Source organism: Elephantulus edwardii, unplaced genomic scaffold, assembly GCF_000299155.1.
Source record: "Elephantulus edwardii isolate Elephantulus edwardi_28Jun2011 unplaced genomic scaffold, EleEdw1.0 scaffold00244, whole genome shotgun sequence".
NCBI lineage: Eukaryota > Metazoa > Chordata > Mammalia > Macroscelidea > Macroscelididae > Elephantulus > Elephantulus edwardii.
In genome coordinates this window covers 1,201,816-1,220,532 of record NW_006399994.1, presented here as the reverse complement: position 1 = coordinate 1,220,532, position 18,717 = coordinate 1,201,816, and the positions used below count along the sequence as shown (strand labels likewise).

Here is an 18,717-nt window from a genome sequence, read left to right as displayed (position 1 = left end):
TAGGTTTAAGCAGTAAATTTTTCTTTAATATTTTTTCTCTAATATTTTAAAGACATTTTTATTTTGAAAGCTCTTCAAAGCTGGAAACATAGTTTGGCATTTTAAAAATATATGGAGATGAGAACTCCTGCTTCAAAGTCAAGAGGAAAACCTCCATCTGCTACAAAACAATAAAAAACCCCAACAAGCAATTATCACTCCAAACCAAAAAAAAAAAACCTTAAAACTGAGTGTGAAAATAAGAACTCAAGAATGTGAAAAGTTATCCATAAAATTATAAAAACCATGATTTCCTAACCATTAAAATGTGACTGATACTTTGTTAAGGAAGCAGAAGAAAAAATTGGTGCCTTTTGAGCCACAATTAAGTTTTGTAAAGCACAAGCACACTTCATGAGTGAGAGATAAATGTGGTGCTAGAAAGACAGGAAATGAGGCTGAAGACGTGATTATGATACAGATAACAGTATGGAGGACCACCTCTGGCACTGAAATGTCTAAGAGAAGCAATACTAACTTTTTTCAATTAGTAAGATCATTGAACAGAGAAGAGCCTACACTGAAAGGAAAAGTGACAACTGATAGATTCAACTTTCTATTTATTGGGTGACAGATGATTAGGTCCAAGATGTGAGCACTGTAGAGTGGAAAAGAGCAGTTTAAGTACAAACTAAGTCATTATTCATTCACGTAGCAATATGTTGTTGTTGTTGTTATGTGCCATTGAGTCACTTGCGACTCATAGTGACCCTATGTACAAGAGCACTCAATCCTGCTCTATCCTGTGCTAACCTGTCTCTGACACACACACTCCCACCATCTCATCACAGAATCAATCCGTCTCATCGAGGGTCTTCCTCTCCTGCATTTGTCCCTCTACTCTCCCAAATATGATGTCCCTTTCAAAGGACCAGTCCCTCCTTGCAAAATGCCCAAAGTATGTTAGTCCAAGCTTCAGAATCCTTGACTCCAAGGAGCAGCCTGGCTTCACTCTCTCCAGGACAAACCTGTTTGTTCTTCTAGCAGTCCATGGTATATTCAATACTCTTTTCCAGCATCACAGCTCTAAGGCATCAATTCTCTTTCTATCATCCTTAGTCACTGTCCAGCTCTGATGCATAGCACACCACTGCAAAGACTATAGCCCGGATCAAGCACACCTTAGTCTCCAGTCTGACATCGTTACTCTTCAGTACTCTGAAAAGGTCTCTACAGCTGACTTTCCCATCTCTTAAATTTCCTGGCTGCTGGTTCCAAGAGTGTTGACTCTGGAGCCAAGCAAACTAAAACTGTTAACTGTCTCAATCTCTTCACCATCTATACTGATGCTGCCAATTGGCCCAGTGGTAAGAATCTTTGTTTTCTTGATGTTGAGCTTCAATCCGTATTGAAGGCTGCAGTCCTTGACCTTCTGCAGCAAGCATTTCAGGTCCTCCTCAGTTTCAGCAACAAGCAGGGTTGTTGACAATCTGCATAACGCAGGTTGTTGATTAATTTTCCACTAATCCTGATGCCACAGTCCTCCTTGTATAGTCCAGTATCCTGGATGATCTATTCTGCAAAAAGATTGATACATTCCTGGCGGACACCCTTCCCAATTTTGAACCATGCAGTTTTCTCCTTGCTCTGTTCTGACGACTGCCTCTTGGTCCAAGTATAGGTTTCGCATTAGCACAATCAAATGTTCTGGGATTCCCATTCTTCTTAGTCAGCCACAGCTTATTGTGATCCGCACAAACACCTTTGCATAGTCAACGAAGCACAGATAGACACTCCTCTGTACTCTCTGCTTTCTGCCAAGATCCATGAAATAGCATTATACACATTGGAAAAAATGTCACTAAACTTAACTAGGTTAAATTTTTTTATTTTTGATATATTATTATTTTCAATTCTAAGGTTATCAGAAATTCAGCAAAGCAAATTTTCAAGAAAAGTGTGAAAATTTGCTTTCTGAATCTTTCTTTGCTAAAGCAAAGTACATGCAATTAATATTTTCCTTTGCTCAACTCATCAAAATGGCTATGTATAAAACTTGAAGGTCAGGAACTGCTTCAATATGAAAAAATTAAAGAAAATCTACAAAATTAGTTAATTTTTCAATTATCTGATTTGAACATGTAACACCAGAATTCCTGAAATAGTTCTAATTTACACTGTTATGAAGATTACTAGAACACTGTCAATTACAGAAAAATGTCAGAAAATAGGAGATAAACACAAATCAGGAAACATTTCGGAAAATTCTTTGAATTTTCTTTTTGTTTTCCTTCTAAAATCACAAGACATAAGCATAATTTGAAAAATAAACACTTTCTTACAATCATTCCTATACACTACATCTTACAAAATTAATCACCACTGATCTATGCCCACTATTATCTTGTCATTTTAGTTCCCCACTGGGTCTTTCCTAATTTCTTCACCCCCACCTGTTACACCCACCAAACTCTGTCACCTCATGATTTCCCCCACCACAACCCCCCTCAGCCCTCTTGTCCCCGCCCTCCCCTTCTCCCTTTTGACTTTTATACACATCTTGTTAGTTATTCTTCTATTTCTACAATAATGGTCATATTTATCTTTATAAGCCTAAATTCACTCAGCATAATGCTCTCTCAGCCTGTCCCATGTTATATAGTATTTTTCAAAATTGTTGCTTCTCAGGGAATTAACAGTTATTTCAGTACAGCTCCTTTCAGTTCAGGATTGAAAAGTCATTCACTATTACATCTACACTACCAATTTTAATTTACTATACTAAGAATTTTTTAAACTGATGCAATATTATCACCTCCCTTTCTAATAATTTTATATGCAGTTCTCTAGAGTTAAGATTCATCATAACTCTAGGTTTAGTGTTAAGATTCATTGACACTTCTTGATGTTGGAAGAAGAAGAGAGACATAAAAGTAAATACAAATACATATTTTTAAAAAATAACTGGGGATTTGATTCTAAAGGATTCTTGGACAGCTACTGAACAGAATTAGTACAAAATCGAGAGAGTTAAAACTTTAAAGTTATTCTTAATTTCTGAGACATCATACATTGCTGGAAGAGGGAAACTTAGGGCACAAGGTATTTTAGCTACACTTTAGAATCATTAGTCAACATATACATTTCCTTCTCATACAATACCTGGTGACGTCTCACAGTGCTTTTCAATCTCAGAGAGAGTCCCAATCAAATTATCATCTTCTATTACATTTAAATAAAACAAAATATTGCAGGAAAAGAAAACATTTTCAAGAAACAAGAAATCAAAGTTTTAAATTTAAGCAGAAAGCTTAATAAGAGAACTTTTTAGGTAGATGTAAAGAACTTTTGTTGTACAAAATCTACTTATCACCTGCCTTCTTATACCAACACTGTCACCTGCTTTGATTCTCCCATTGCCCACACTGATTCAAATGGTGAGCAAATATGTACCAATGCAAACAACATTAACTTACACTTCCCATCATAAGTAGAAAAGCTCTGAGTAATCTAGAGGTAACAGAAATGAGGTCAAGATATTGTGGTTACTCAAATCATGTGCCTTGGCTGATTTCTAATAAAATCATCTTTGTTTTTACACTTAAAATACAGATTGAATGAAAACAAAAACAAGCAAGATTGAATGCACATCTGTTGGACCCAGTGTGGATAGGCAACATGTGAAACACAATGTATATGAATTCTGTGTGTAAACCAATATAAAATTTTAAAAATTAAAAAACTGAATGTACAATGAAAATGAATTTTCCTTAAATAAAAGCAAAAGACATTTACTAGATATAGTCATTTACACAAACTTAAAAATAGGAAAAACACAATGCCCACAAAGATATATAAGAAAGTAAAATAAAAAAGTAACATCATATTTAGACTTAAAAACAAACCATGTTAGGTTTCATCCTAGCCTATGTCACTTTTATGCCCACACATGTAAGATACGTTTCTCCCAAGTGAATTCTAACAAATTAAACTCAAATATAATTCAATCAACTAAGAACCGTGGTCAGAAAACTTGATAAAAGAGATTGCTCACTCCATCTCCACAATTTATGATTGAAATGGTCTACAATTCTATCAAGTTTTCAGGTGATGTGGATCCTGCAGGTCCAAGGACTACACTGTGAATACTACTCAATACAAGTAGCACAAATCAGTGACTACCATTATTAAGGACAACACCATTGTTCCCTAGAAGCGGCCGCAAGGACTGAGTTATGATTTTGCTGAGAAACTATTTCTCCATAGAGATGCTTTGTTTAAAGCAATATTTAGAAAAAAAATGGGTAAAAGTAGTAACAGAATAAAATTCTTAAGTAAATCTAGATGTAATAAAATACTGGGTTTGGTGAGGTTAAGGTTTGTATGTTTTTAAGTGTCACTCTATGAACAACAGATCTGAACCCTGTCCTATACCCTATTCTATCCTGTGTCATCCTCGCCTCTGATATACTTGATGTCATTTCTCCAGCCATTGTGTCAATCCATCTCTTTGAGGGTCTTCCTCTCTTTCAATGACCCTCCACCTTTCCAAACATGATGTCCTTTTCCTAGTAACATTCCCAAGTATGTGAGATGAAGCTTCATCATCCTTGCCTCTAAAGAGCACTTCGATTAGACTTTCTCCACGACGTATTTGTTTGTCTTTTTGGCGCTAACAGGACATGCAGCACTCTTGTTTAAATAGCATTATTTAAACTTCATTATTTAGATTTTTCTATGGAAAAAAAATTCATGCAAGTATAAAATCCTTGCTTCCATTAAATCAATTGTTTTTAAAATACAAACTTCCTTAGGAATGTTAACTATCAGTTCAAAGCAGAAAGGGTTGTATTATATTTTGCCTCCTACTACTTATGCTGACTTCTTTTAGTGTACTATCGAGTCGGAACTGACCCATAGCTTACCCTTCATCAGGTTTTTAGAGGTAGTAATCTCATGTGAGGAGACTGCTCATCCTTCTCCCACCTTAGACTGACAAGCAGTTAAAAATTTGATGCTTCTTTAACATTGGCAAGAATAAAACCCTTTACTCAGATAATACAGATTATAGAAAAGGAAAACGTCAATAAATTGAGAATGTGTTTCCAGATAAAATTTCTACTGTTATATTCTTTATTAGGACAATAAAATAATCATCATCATTATCCTGATCAAATGTTAGGAGGTAAATTTCCCATGTATTTGTTGATAATCACTTACCTACTGTTGGAGTATTGGCTGCACTTAATGAAGCAGATGATGAGATGGAGGAAGAACTTTCTGCCCGGGCCAAAGGGGCAGCAGGAGGTGGGCTGGTGTTAGAAGTTACAGGTGGGCTGAATGGCCTGGGCTTAAAAACAAAAATTTATTTATTAAAATGCAATAAGTAAAACAAACAAAAACCAAAGTGCTACAACTGCTCCCCTGACAGAAAACATTTAGCTGGTATGTAAGTTTAATTTTAATATTCCAAATCAAATTTAATGTTGTTAGTTTTAACAGTTCAAATTCAGAGATCATAGATGAAATAATTTTCAAGAATATATTGCAAATGGGAGAAAAGGTGGTTTTAAAATAAAATAATGCTGGAATGAGGGTCTTTATGCATAAACATCTTCTGCTTAAGAAGGCTTAATAGAGACTTCAAGAAGTAATAAATAGCATTACTTTATTACTAATAGGATTACTATAACTCTTCATAACTAATACCAAACTTCTTCCCAAAACAATTATTCAGTATCATATCTTTATAGACAGTAACTTACATGACACACATCATATATATCTAAGTATTTATGACACACACCTGCCCTCACAGCAGTGGGGTAGGCTCAGACGAGGATGGTTCTCACGATAGGGCAAGATTCAGAGCCACTGTCACTATGAGTCAGAGTTGACTTGACAGCACATAATAAGTATATGTAAAATGATATATACTTATGAGAATACCTATGGCTGTCCCCTTGCCAGAAATAAACGCATAAACTATAAAAAAGTAATTTTTTTTAAAAAACCCCACAAACAAAAACACAGCTAATTTAACAGATAAAAATAGAATGTATATTTTCTTTTATGAATTAGTCATATTGCTGTTTTCAGGTGCCATTAAGTTGACTACTACTCACAGCAACAGGGAACAGCAGATATGAACCCTGACCTATCATACCATCCTCACCATCACGGATACGCTCCAGCTCCTTGTTACAGCTAATATATCAATCTATTTTGAGAGTCTTCCTCTTTCTCTGTCTCTCCACTTTTCTCAGCATGCCTTAAGGCTTGGTCCCTTCTGAACACACGTTCAAAAGTTTCACTATCCTCGCCTCTAATGAGTGCGGTTGAACTTCCTCCAAAAAGAGAACTTTTTTTTTTTTTGGCAGCCAAAGGGATGTTCACTACTCTTCCCCAACATCACAGTTTAAAGTCATCAATAATTCTGTCATCCTTAGTTGTTGTCGAACAAAGGAAGTATAGAAAACGAGACAGAACACCAAGAATGTATCTGTAAATGGAGAGGTAAAGCAGGGGATGCTCAGTTTTAAAAACTGAAGCCCCAAACCCAGCTTCCCTGTGCCTTTATTGAAAATTGCCAGGGAATAAATCACAAAGAGAATGCTATGCAAATGAAGCTAAGCTCTTTCTGTTGAAAACCTTATGCTTGACTCAGGATGGAAGGGTTAGAAAATACAAGAATTGTATAAATGCTTAAGGTCCACTTAAGGTCTGCCTTAACGCTTAACTCCTATGACACCTAAGGTCTGCCTTGGTGCTTCAGGGTGAATTCCAGTTTGTATCCACAACTCCCTCATATCCTGATATAGCATTTGGTTTATTATAAGTATTTAGTATGAAATTTGGCTTCCCACACTTAGTCCTGTACAATTTTCAGATGCAAAGGACGCAATTAAAAATACTATGGTTGCATCAGGAGTAACTTAGTCTTCAAAGTGACATCATTGCTCTTTAGCACTTTGGAAAGGTACATGTCAGCAGATTTTCCCAATGCAACATATGTTTTGATGTCCTGACTGCTATCACCAATGATGTTGATTGGAGATCTTATTGTAGATCTAAGTAAAATGAAATTATAGACAACTTTCTCTATCATGATGTTGCCTAATGGTCCAGTAGTGAAGATTGTTTTTTTTCTTTTTTAGAACATCTTAAATTTTTAGTCCTTTCTTTACAGGTTACCTAGACCACTTCTGATTAAGAAAACTGTAGAAAGTTAGTAACTGTCACAAATGTAGGCCTGGTGGTGGCACGGTCAATTCTCCACAGAGTCCTGCTTTGGTGGGGGTCTAAATACACTACTGGGGTCTCTGCTCACATTCTCTGGCTCAGTCTGCAGATTTTAGTCCACTGGTTGTTAGCCCCCCCCCCCCCAATTTCTTTGTAAACTCCTCAGAGTTCTTATAAAATTTTTTACGGTCCTTAGGGTATTCTTTGGCTAGGTCTGCCCAGAGAGTGTGTTCAGGCTGGGGGTCATTCAACAGTGCTATGAGGGACTGGAACACTTGGTCAGTCTTGGTGGCTGGCTTCCAGTTTTCAGCACGAATTACTGGGAGTCAGACCTGCCCCTTTTCATTAATGTTCGTTTGGTAGATCTTAGTTTTGGTGATCTTCAGTGGTTTGACTGTGTACCCTGCTGGAAAGTTGATTTCGATTCTAAAGATTCCCTTAGCGTGTGAAGGGTTATCAGGAACAATAAGCCCTTGCCAGGTCAATAAATTAGCTTCATCAACCTGGATGTTACAGAAGTTTTTCATCCCACATTTGCAGATTTCTTCAAGCTCTTTCCTCAGCCTCCTGCTGGCTGCCATCTTGGATCTGGTGTTGCCGCTGTCCCAGAATGCACCTCGTGGGCCAGCCGGCTGAAACCCCCACACTTCCTGGAGCCGGGGAAGGGAGGATGCAGGGCTCCACACTATGAAGATTGTTTTCTTGATATTGATAGCACTTAATCGTGCTCATGTGGAACTTATACATTAACCAAAAAGGAGATGACCAAGCAGGACAAGGGAGCACTACTTAGTTTAAAATCAAGAACAGTGTGTGTCAGGGTTTTATCCTTTCTCCATACTTATTCAAATTGTATGCTAAAGAAATAATTTTAGAAGTTGGACTATACAAAGAAGAGTGTGGCATTAGAACTAGAGGAAGATTACTCAACAACTTGCATTAAGCAAATACATAACCTTGCTAGGATTTTTTTTTGTACTGTCAAATCAGATCCACCTGGTACAGGAGGATATAATGACCTTCCTTCTTCAGCAGACCTTAATAGTGCAGAGGACTTGAAACATTTGCTGCAGAAGATTAAAGACTATAGCCTTCAGGATGGAGTAAATCTGAATAGATTGAATGGATAAAATGATCTCTTTGTTGATGTAAAGTTAGATCAATGGCCTCTTCTTGATTCAGCTTGTATTTCTGCAAGTTCCCTGCTGATAGACCATTCCAAGAGATTTTAAAATAATTTTCAGCAAAATTTTTACTTGCATACGATATTATTTGGTAATTTCCACACTGTTGGATCATGGGAGGGTTTTGTGTGTGGGATTGTTTTGGAGGGATTTGGGAAGTTATTTTTGAATGACTGAAATAGAAGATTTAAAAATCTCAGTTTCTAAAAAAAAATCTCAGCTTCTGGAAGAACCTTAGGTTTTTGTCTGTCTTGTACCTCTCTTCAAACTTGATCCTGGCTGACCTCGCCTTGTGTTCCAGAGCAGGGTCTCCGAAGACATCCTTGTTGACAATGGTTTTGTCCAAGGGGATATCCCCTTGTGTGCATGAGGTGATTGTAGTTATAAACTTTGATGAAAGACTCAATCTTTGACTTCATGGCAATTTTCTTCTTGCCCATGGCACCTGTCACTTTTTGGGGATAGTGCTAAATTTTAGCTACCAGAGTGAGTCTACAGGGGAGGTCAGAGGTGCCATCATTAATGTTCTTGATGATGACAGCTTTGTGTTCGGCCAGGACCAGCACCACCTTCCTGGGTTTCATAATCTTCCCCATTTCCACAGCAAGCACTCAGACTGACAACAAAAAGGAAGAAATAGCACTTCTGTTGACATTTCACCCCCTATCCCATTGTTTTGGAAGGGTAACAAAACCAGATCTCTTCAATCAGTTGTACAGGTAGCTGCCTTCCAAATTTATTGGTATAGCCCAGTGAGCATTTCCATGGTTACGTCTGTTTGCTGAAACATGTCAATCGGCATTTCATCAACCCCAGGGGCCTTGTTTTTTGCTAATGCCTTCAATGCAGCTTGAATTCTTTCTTCATTGCCATTGGTTCTTGTTTATATGTTCCTTCCTGAAACAGTTCAGTGTACACCAATTCTTTTTAGTACAGTGACTCTAAGTATTCATACTTCCATTTTCTTTTGATGTTTTGTGCATCATTCAGGATTGTATCCCATAGAATCCTTGAGTATTGCAACTCAAGGCTTAAACTTATTCTTAAGTTTGAGAAATGCTGAGCATGTTCTTCGCTTTTGGTTTTCTAACTAGATCTTCGGACACTTTGTTATAATACTTAGCTTCATTTTCTTGTTATACTCTTTAAAATTTTCTATTGATCTCTCTTCAGCATTTCTTCCCTTTGCTGTTAAGTCATAGACAATGCATAGCGACCATATGAAGGAAAGACCTGAACACTTGTATAACCTTCACAGTTTCTTCACATTCATAGTTTCCAGAGGCAAGCTATTTTGAAAGCAGATGCCACACCTTAGTCTAATTCAGTTTTGGGAAGTCTTAGTATTATTTGAGATTTAACTCACCGCTTGCTGCAAATATCCTCTGCCAAAATAATGTTTTCTCTTTACTTTTTTTTAATTATTAGGTTTGATTTGGGGGTATTTTGGTGTTTTGTTTTGTTTTTCTTGTTGAATACCATCAAATTGGATCTGACTGGCACAGGAGATTGCCCCTACTTCTCCAGCAGAGCATCTGGTGGATTAGAACCATGCTCCTTCAGGATTGTAACACAACCTCTTGCCATTAGGCCACCAGAGCTCCCTTGTTTTCTCTTTGTTGATCACAAACCTGACAGTGCTTGCCTTTGTAATTTCCTTTAATGCCTCCTCATTGATAAAGTTCATGCCATATCCCTAGAGATTTGAAAACAAATACAAAAAATGTAATTTCTCTTTTACTTTGGTGTATAGGTTTGGGTTTTTTCCCCTTTCAAATTCCTAACATTTTGTGAAGACTTTTCACATTTTAAAATTAGGCATGTTTAGATTAATTTTTAAAGAACAGAGCAAGGAAACAATTCATGGGTCAAAATCAGGAAAGGAGTGTGTAAGGGACTCATCCAGTCTTCATAGCTTTTCAATCTATGTGCTGAACAGATAATTCGGGAAGCCAGGCTTTATGAGAAGAAATATGGCATCAGGATTGGAGGAACACTCACAACAACATTATGCAGATGACACAACCTTGCTGTGGAGGAAACTGAGGAGGAATCTGAAGCACTTGCTGCAGAAGGTCAAGGAATATTGGCTTCAATACAGACTGAAGCTCAACATCAAAAAGACAAAGATTCTGGGTCAATTGGCAGCACCATGATATACGGAGAAGAGACTGAACTTATTAACAATTACAGCTTGCTTGGCTCTACAATCAACACTCTTCACACCAGCAGTAAGGAAATCAAAAGACGAACTGCACTGGGAAAATCTGCTGTCAGGGGCCTCTCCAGATTGCTGAAAAGCAATGATGTCAGTCTAGAGACTAAAGTGTCCCTAATTCAGGCCATGGTCTTTGCAATTACTTGCTATGCATCAGAGAGCTGAACAATGCCTAAGATGACAGAAGAAGTGATGCCTTCGAATTGTGGTGCTGGAGAAGAATCTCAAACATCCCATGGACTGCCTAGAAAACAAATAGGTCTGGCTTGGAGAGAATGAAACCAAGTCTCTCCTTGGAGGCCAGGATTGGGAAACTCCATCTCATGTACTTTTGGCATGTGGCCAGGAGAGATCAGTCTTTGGAGAAGGACATTAAGCTCAGAAGGCTGGAGGGACAATGCAGGAGGGGAAGATCTCGGATGAAATGGATTTTTTGATACGGTAACTGGGGTACAGGTTGTAAGGAGAGACAGGTTTTTAGAGAGGGACATCATGCTGGGTAGAGTAGAGGGACAGCGCAGGAGGGGAAGACCCTCTATGAAGTGGATTGATTCAATGACTGGGGTAATCGGGACGGGTGTGTCAGAGGCAATGCAATTGGCACAGGATAGAGCAGGATTTAGGGCTGTTGTACATAGGGTCCTATGAGTCGCAAATGACTTGACGGCACATAACAACAACAACAACAAACTGGGGTACTGGGGTTAGTTTGTCAGAATTATTGAGACTGGCTCAGGATAGGGCAAGGTTCAGAACTACTGTATATAGGGCCACTATGGGTCGCAGGTGATTCAAGGGCACAGAACAACAATAACAAACAACATATTGTACTTTTAAAAATATTAAGCAAACAAAACAAATCTTTCTTTAGTGCTTATTATGTATCAGGATGTGAGTCAGGTCTCACAGACAAGGCAGCGAACTACATAGACCCTATCCTCATTTATTTTAGAAACATGAAAACCAAAAATGAAAAACAAACTCTCAAAAAAACAAAACGCTATATCCATTCACATACTAAAGTCACTCATTATGTGGCTATATGCTTACATATCAAAATATAAGAAAATGTGTATTTTAAAATAGATAATGCTACAATATTAGAAACTTACTGTATACAATTTAGATTCCTTCCTCAATATTTAATGATAGTGGAATTATTTTCCAAATAACTTTTTGTTGACTCATTATTATGCAGTGAGGCAGGAAGTGCAGTGCTTGAGGCTGACTAGAAATTGCACATCAGTCCATGTGAACCTTACATGCTTGGGGAAAGCCTTGAGATCAACTACTGTGGGTTCTCTTCATATAGCATAACTTTTTATAATGCACTGCATAATGTTTTGGAAAAATGGCAGGGGAGTGGGAAGTGCCGAGTAAAGGAGCTATTAGCTATTAGACACCTGTGGCTGAGCACTTGAAATGAGGCTTAGCCCAAAAAAATGGACAGTGAGTGCAAAATACACCCTGAATTTCTAAGATAAGGGCACATACACATAAAAAGACTGTAAAATATCGTGTTGGTCATTTTATAATGATTGTATAATAAAATAATTTCTAGGCAAAATTTTTAAAAATAACTTCATAAAAGAAATTTCTCAGATTTTTAAATTGGGTTACTAAAATTTTATATTTCGAATGTACAGAACAGTTTAAAGTCGTGGTTCTCTACCATAAATATGCATTAGGATTACATGTTAAGACAGAAATGTTGGATCGCCACCTTAAATTTCTGATTTGTCTAGGATGAAGCCAGAGAAAGAAAATTTCTACCAACTGCCCAGGTGACCTACATTTTGATAACTTGATCTAGAACAATGTAGGTTTCTGTGACGAGAAAAGGTATTTACAGCTCCCTTTCAGAGGACAATGATAGGCATAGGTCCTCTCTCCAGAAAAGTACATATATAAGCACACAAAGAAAAAGGAATTCCAAGCCACAGTAACCTTTCAGAGGAGGGGAAAATTGTCAAGAGTCTTAAAAATTATTACATCTTTTTTAGTTCATGAACACCACTTCAATTTTTTTTTTAAACTAAGGCATGTATAAATGTAAGCATATGGATATTAAGACACTGTTTACAGTAATAAAAATTTAGAAATCAACTAAATGTCAGATAAATTTCTAATTCTTAGAAATCTAGTTCTGGCAAAACTATAGAAGAGGAAATAATTTAAAGATTACTATGTCTCTGCATTCCTCTAGATCGTATAGCCCTGGTGTACAAGTTGCCGTACAGCGGTAACTTACGGTTGCTGTGAGGCTGAACACTGTGACACGGATGTGTCAAAATGTGTTAATGGTTGGTTACCCAATGCAGACAGAGAGGTGGAGCTCCCTGATTAAAACAAGCTTGGAAGGAAAAGTGACATCCACTTCCATAATAGCTCGCCTCTGGAAACCCTATGAACCTGGAGAGAAGATGAAAGATACTCAAGCGTTGAGGACTCTCCTTCATAGGGTCGCTATGAGTCGCCTGAGACTCGATGGCACTTAACAACAACAACTGTGTCTCTGACAAAGTTTTGCATGTATTAACTCATTTAAGTCTCCCAACACTCCAATAAGTATTCTATCTCCATTTTCCCCAGAAGGAAACAAAGGCTCTGAATATATTACTTGTCCATAAAGGTGGAATAGCTAGTAAGTGGCTATTAATTCTGGACTTTTAATCACTACATTTTCCTAGTTATAAATTTTCTCTCTATATTTTCTATGCTTTTCAAATTTTACATGATCATGTATTGTGTCTGTAATCAGGAGTGGAAAAAGAATTCTATAGATGTGGTAATTTTTTATATTATTTAAATAATAACTATCTTCTCAGAGGCTTGCTACCAATATTTCATTTCACTTAGTTCATTGAAATAAAAGGTAAAAGAAAGATGACAACATATAGTAACCCTATGTACAGCAGCTCTGAACCCTGCCCTGCGTGTTGATGTGGAGCCAAGCAAGTTGTAATTGTTAACAACCTCAATCTCTTCTCCATCTATCATGGTGCTACCAATTGACCCAGTTGTGAGAATCTTTGTCTTCCTGATGTTAAGCTTCAGTTCCTATTAATGATTACAATTTCTGACCTTCTGTAGCAAGTGCTACAGGTCGTCTTCAGTTTCAACAAGCAAGGATGTGTCATCTGCATAATGAAGGTTGTTGATGAGTCTTGATGCCACATTCCTCCTCAAAAAGCCCAGCTTAGCAAATGATCTGTTCTGTATACAACTTGAAAACCTATGGAGATAGGATGCATCCCTCACACACTCCTTTCCTGATTTTGAAACATGCAGTATAATCATAGGGCTGCACAATTCAATAGGTGGAGGGAGGCAGAAAAAGGTGGCGTGGAAAAAAAAATACACACAAACTTTGTAAATAAACCAGTATAAAATAAAAATACAAAAACAGGAACAGGTATTTGGTATATCGAAAAATGATGGGCATTTGAGATAGAAGAAACAGAGTAAGAAGACATAGGAGATGCAAAAACATAATGTATTCAGAGAACACATGAGAAGTTCCAAGCAGCTGAAGTATAGGCTATAGTATAGGGAGAGATGGACAGTTAATCTGATAATGCAGATTGAACTAACTTTATGAAGAGCTAAATGTATATTCAGCTAAAATAACCATACAAACATGGGAAACTACTTGTGATGTACACATATTAGAAAAAACAAAATTAAACTTTTAGACATTTAATTTTGGCAAAATGCAGAAGATATAGTAAAGAAGAACAGATGAGAAGGAAGATCATTTGGGAAGGCCTCACACAGGATTAAAGAGGTATGGTAGCATAGTAGTTGAGCACTCAGCTAGTTCATACATACCAGTGGCACCATGTGAAAAAGATGTGGCAGTTTTCTAGAGATATTATGCTCTAGAGATATCATTGATTATGCAAAGGTGTTTGACGCTGTGATCACAAGAAATTGTGGCTAACTCCGAGAAGAATAGGAATCCTAGAACACTTGATCATGCTTATGTGAAACCTATAAGTCGTCAGAACAAAGCAAACACCGAAAGTTTCAAAACTAGGAAGGGTGTACGCCAGGGATGTATCCTATCTCCATACCTTTTCAATCAATATACAGAGCAGATTATCTGGGAGGCTAGGCTGTATGAGGAGAAATGTGGCATCAGGATTGGAGGAAGATCCAATAATCTGCGTTATGCAGATGATACAACCCTGCTTGTTGAAACTGAGGATGACCTGAAACGCTTGTTGCAGAAAGTAAAGGACTGCAGCCTTCACTATGGATTGAGGCTCAGTATCAAGAAAACAAAGATTCTCTGAGCCAATTAGCAGCATCATGATAGATGGTAAAGAGATCGAGACTGTTAACAGTTTTAGTTTGCTTGGCTACACAATCAACACTCTTGGCACTAGCAACCAGGAAATTAAAAGATGTATTGTCCTGGGAAAGTCTGCTGTCCGAGACATCTCCAGAGTACTGAAGAGCAATGATGTCAATCTAGAGACTAAGGTGTGCCTGATTCAGGCCAAGGTATTTTGCAATCACTTGTTATGCATCAGAGAGCTAGACAATGGCTAGGGATGACAGAAGGAGAACTGATGCCTTTGACCTGTGGTGCTGGAGAAGAGTACTGAATATACTAGGGACTGCTAGGAGAACAAAAAAGTTCACCCTAGAGAGAGTTAAATCAAGCTGCTCCTTGGAGACAAGGATTCTGAAGCTTCATCCGACATACTTTGGACAAATTGTAAGAAGGAATCAGTCCTTGGTGAGGGACGTCATGCTTGGGAGGGTGGAGGGACAACGCAGGAGAAGACGACCCTCAATGAAGTGGATTGATTCAGTGACTGGGGAAAATGAAAGTAGTCGTGTTAGAGACGGTGCGATTGGCACAGGACAGAGAAAAGTTTAGGGCTGTTGTACATAAGGTCGCTTATGAGTTGCAGGCGACTCCATGGCATATAACAACAACAACAACAGACCAGAATCTCTCCAGGTCTCTCCTGGCAGTATCCTCCTAAGGCCTAAGAACAAGCCATTATTTCTTTCTTAAATACTTAATGTAAGCAGAATTATATGAAAAGTGCTTATTAACTGTCAAGGAATGTTTCTTGAATGGTATTTTGTAATATGTCAACTTTCTGAAGAAATCTCTCCTAAATAATGTCCTGCTTCACAGACAGGATCACTGAGGTAATCTGGGGGAATGACGGGAGTGTTGTTAGGAATATTTTTCTGTACTTTGCTGACTTGCAGAGAAAACTTCAAGCATTTAGTTGTAAAGCGGCATATAGAAAATACTATTTCCATCTTAAATCAAAACTGTTATATAATTTTTAAAAAAACAAAATCTGAGTACATACTATTTCATTAATCCCACTGAGTTTGCCTGAAGTAAGCTTTGGTCTGGAAGGAGGCCTTGGAGGTGGGACAATGGTGCCTACAGAAAGAGGAGTTGTGGGCCTGGCTGGTGAGGGGGGGAAAAAGAAAAAAGTTAGTATGTAGCAATCCTTAAATAAAGGCATTCTATAACAGAGAAGCTATTAGGATTCAAAGTTACTTTTCAGGACTTTTTTTGTTGCTATTTTGTTTTTAAAGTAGTAACAGGTACTCAAATAGTGGAATTCTGTCAAAAATGTTTTCAAGTTACCAATAATTTTCCTGGAAAAAAAAAGTGTTAACCTTTCAATAAACTAATAAACATACTTTCCCATTTTAATAATTTATCCATATTAAAAATTATATTTTATAAATTAGCTGGTAAAAAGAAACAAAAGCCAAAGGTCTATTACCAATACATCTACTTGACAACGATGTAAAACCAATCCTAGGAATCCTAGGAAGCAGAACCTTCAGAACACGACCACATTGCCAAACATAATACTTACCTTAACTAAACTTGTTAATGTGACTTTTAGGTCTAACTACATTGTAACTTCTTTTGGATAATAAAAAGCATTTTTTAAAACTCTAACTAATTATACAAAATATTTCCCCTAGTAAATATGATTTAGTTTTGGTAAATGTTCAAAATATTAACTTTCTCCTAAATCTTATACAAATTTAGCACTCATTGTTTTTCAACAAGAGTTTTCAAAAAAATTTTTTTATAAAAGTTTGGGCTGGTTGTGTGCGAGTTTTCAAAATTTTAAAAAATTAGATTATTAAATTTAGTAGCCGTAACTAAAAATAATTCTTATTATGGTATGAAGTGAAAATCAAATGTAGAGCAGCAAAAATCACAAATATATTGCTATAACCAAGACAAGAATAAGGAAGAAAGGGGGGAAAGATGTATGTTTAAATTAACTTTAAATAAATTAATCAGAATTATTTTCCAATCCCTCTGGTCTATCCCAAAATACAGGCTTATAATTTAGTATCTAAAGATCATAACGTAGGAAGGAATCCTATTCAGCAAGTTCCATATGGCTGCAGATATACAACGTACATCTATGAAGAAACAAAAAGTAAAGTTGTAAATCCTTGGACAATCAATATAGGAATAGGCAGGAGGTGAAGGAGCACAAAGATGGTAAAAATTGAAGAATATTAATTACACAAGAGCAAAATAAAAGAGTGGGAATCAATTAGAAAACATAATGTATGAGTAAATTAAAAATGTTAATACAATTGATGCAAACTTTGGTACTGAAACACTGTCCACTTTAAAGACATGTTCCTTTTTCAATGAAACCAGCACTGACCTGTACTCTTAAGTTATCCCAAGTCTGTGAGGATGCATAATAGAGCAGGGGCATTTGTACCTACAACTTTATCTTTTACCAAGTGGCTTATCCTCATGACATTTAGAATGGCTTAAAGAAAAATTAGTAAAAGTGCTAATTGGCTTTTTTCTAAATGTCACAATTTTTGAGGGAGAGCCAGGAATAGTGCTCATAAATACTACAGTGAGTATTAAATTTGCGTATCACTTAGTAACTGCTATTAAAAATCTCTGGAGGAACTGACTACAGCAGATTATATTCCCAAGTGAACTGTGTACTGATTTTTGCTGGTGTGGGTTCACTACTAAGAACCATCAATTAAATGTAGTAGCTCAAGAGATAATAATTTGTAAAGTAGAAAAATTTGCAGTCTTATGCAGTATTTGTCCTTGTGAGACTGAGTTAGTTCACTCACAATGCTTTCTATACTCTCCCATGTCATACAGTATTTTTCAAGACTATTATTGTAAAAACAGAAAGACAGCAAGTAAGATGTGTATAAATGTCCAAACGGAAAGAGGTAAGAGGGGTGCTGAGAGGGGAGTGCTGAGGTTGGGAAGGGAGAAAATCATGGGATTTCAGAGTTTGACGGAAAGATCCCATGGGGATCTGGAAAGAAAGGGTACAGGATTATAGATCTATGGTGAATAATTTTACAAGACACAATGTATGGGAATGATTGCATAAAACACAGTGTGAATGAAGGAATTTTTAAAAAAATACAAGAGACAAGAGCTCATCTGTATCTGTCTTCTGACATTACCAAAGATAAGCAGTCAGCACACGTTTGCCACCCATCTACACAGAAACAGAGCTTAATTTACAATCCAGGCACAATAATGATGATGTAGAATTCTCAACAGATTTTTTCAGTAGGGAATTTTTCAGGACATGTAATATGTTGGCATAGGTCACTCTCATCTTCAGAAATGCAGTTATTGGAAGCATCAGATAACGTGAAAGTATTTTCTGCTTAACAATGTTGTTGTTGTTAGGTGTGTGTCAAGTATGACTCATAGTGACCCTATGAACAGCAGATCTGAAACTTGTCCCATCCAGTGCCATCTTCACAATCTTTGATACACTCCAGCCCATTGCTGCAGTCACTGTGTCAGTTCACCTGGTTGAGGGTCTTCCTCTCTTTCTTCACCCACCTTTCCAAGAATAATGCCCTTCTCCAGGGAATAGCTTTTCCTACCAACAAAGCTTTGTGTGTGAGACAAAGTATGTGAGACAAAGCTTTGCCATTCATGCATCCAAAGAGCACTATGGCTTTACAATACAACCTCTGGATTTTCATATTTGTTTGAGTATAGTTTTTCATAGTATTCTAATGTTAGCTTTTTTATTTTAGTTGGGTCTGTTGTGATGTTACCTGATTCATCTC

The 18,717-nt window shown here is 37.1% G+C and overlaps 1 protein-coding gene and 2 pseudogenes across 1 annotated transcript in view; all 3 read right to left on the bottom strand.

The window, feature by feature from the left end:
• LOC102843763 (FCH domain only protein 2-like) overlaps positions 1 to 18,717 on the bottom strand; it is a 205,421-nt gene that overhangs the window by 16,615 nt on the left and 170,089 nt on the right. Inside the window, 2 exon segments of the mRNA XM_006899038.1 lie at positions 5,200 to 5,329; positions 15,966 to 16,069. Of these exon segments, the coding sequence (XP_006899100.1) occupies positions 5,200 to 5,329; positions 15,966 to 16,069 (234 nt within the window).
• On the bottom strand, positions 7,320 to 7,802 carry LOC102875209 (annotated as a pseudogene).
• LOC102874796 lies at positions 8,602 to 9,001 on the bottom strand (annotated as a pseudogene).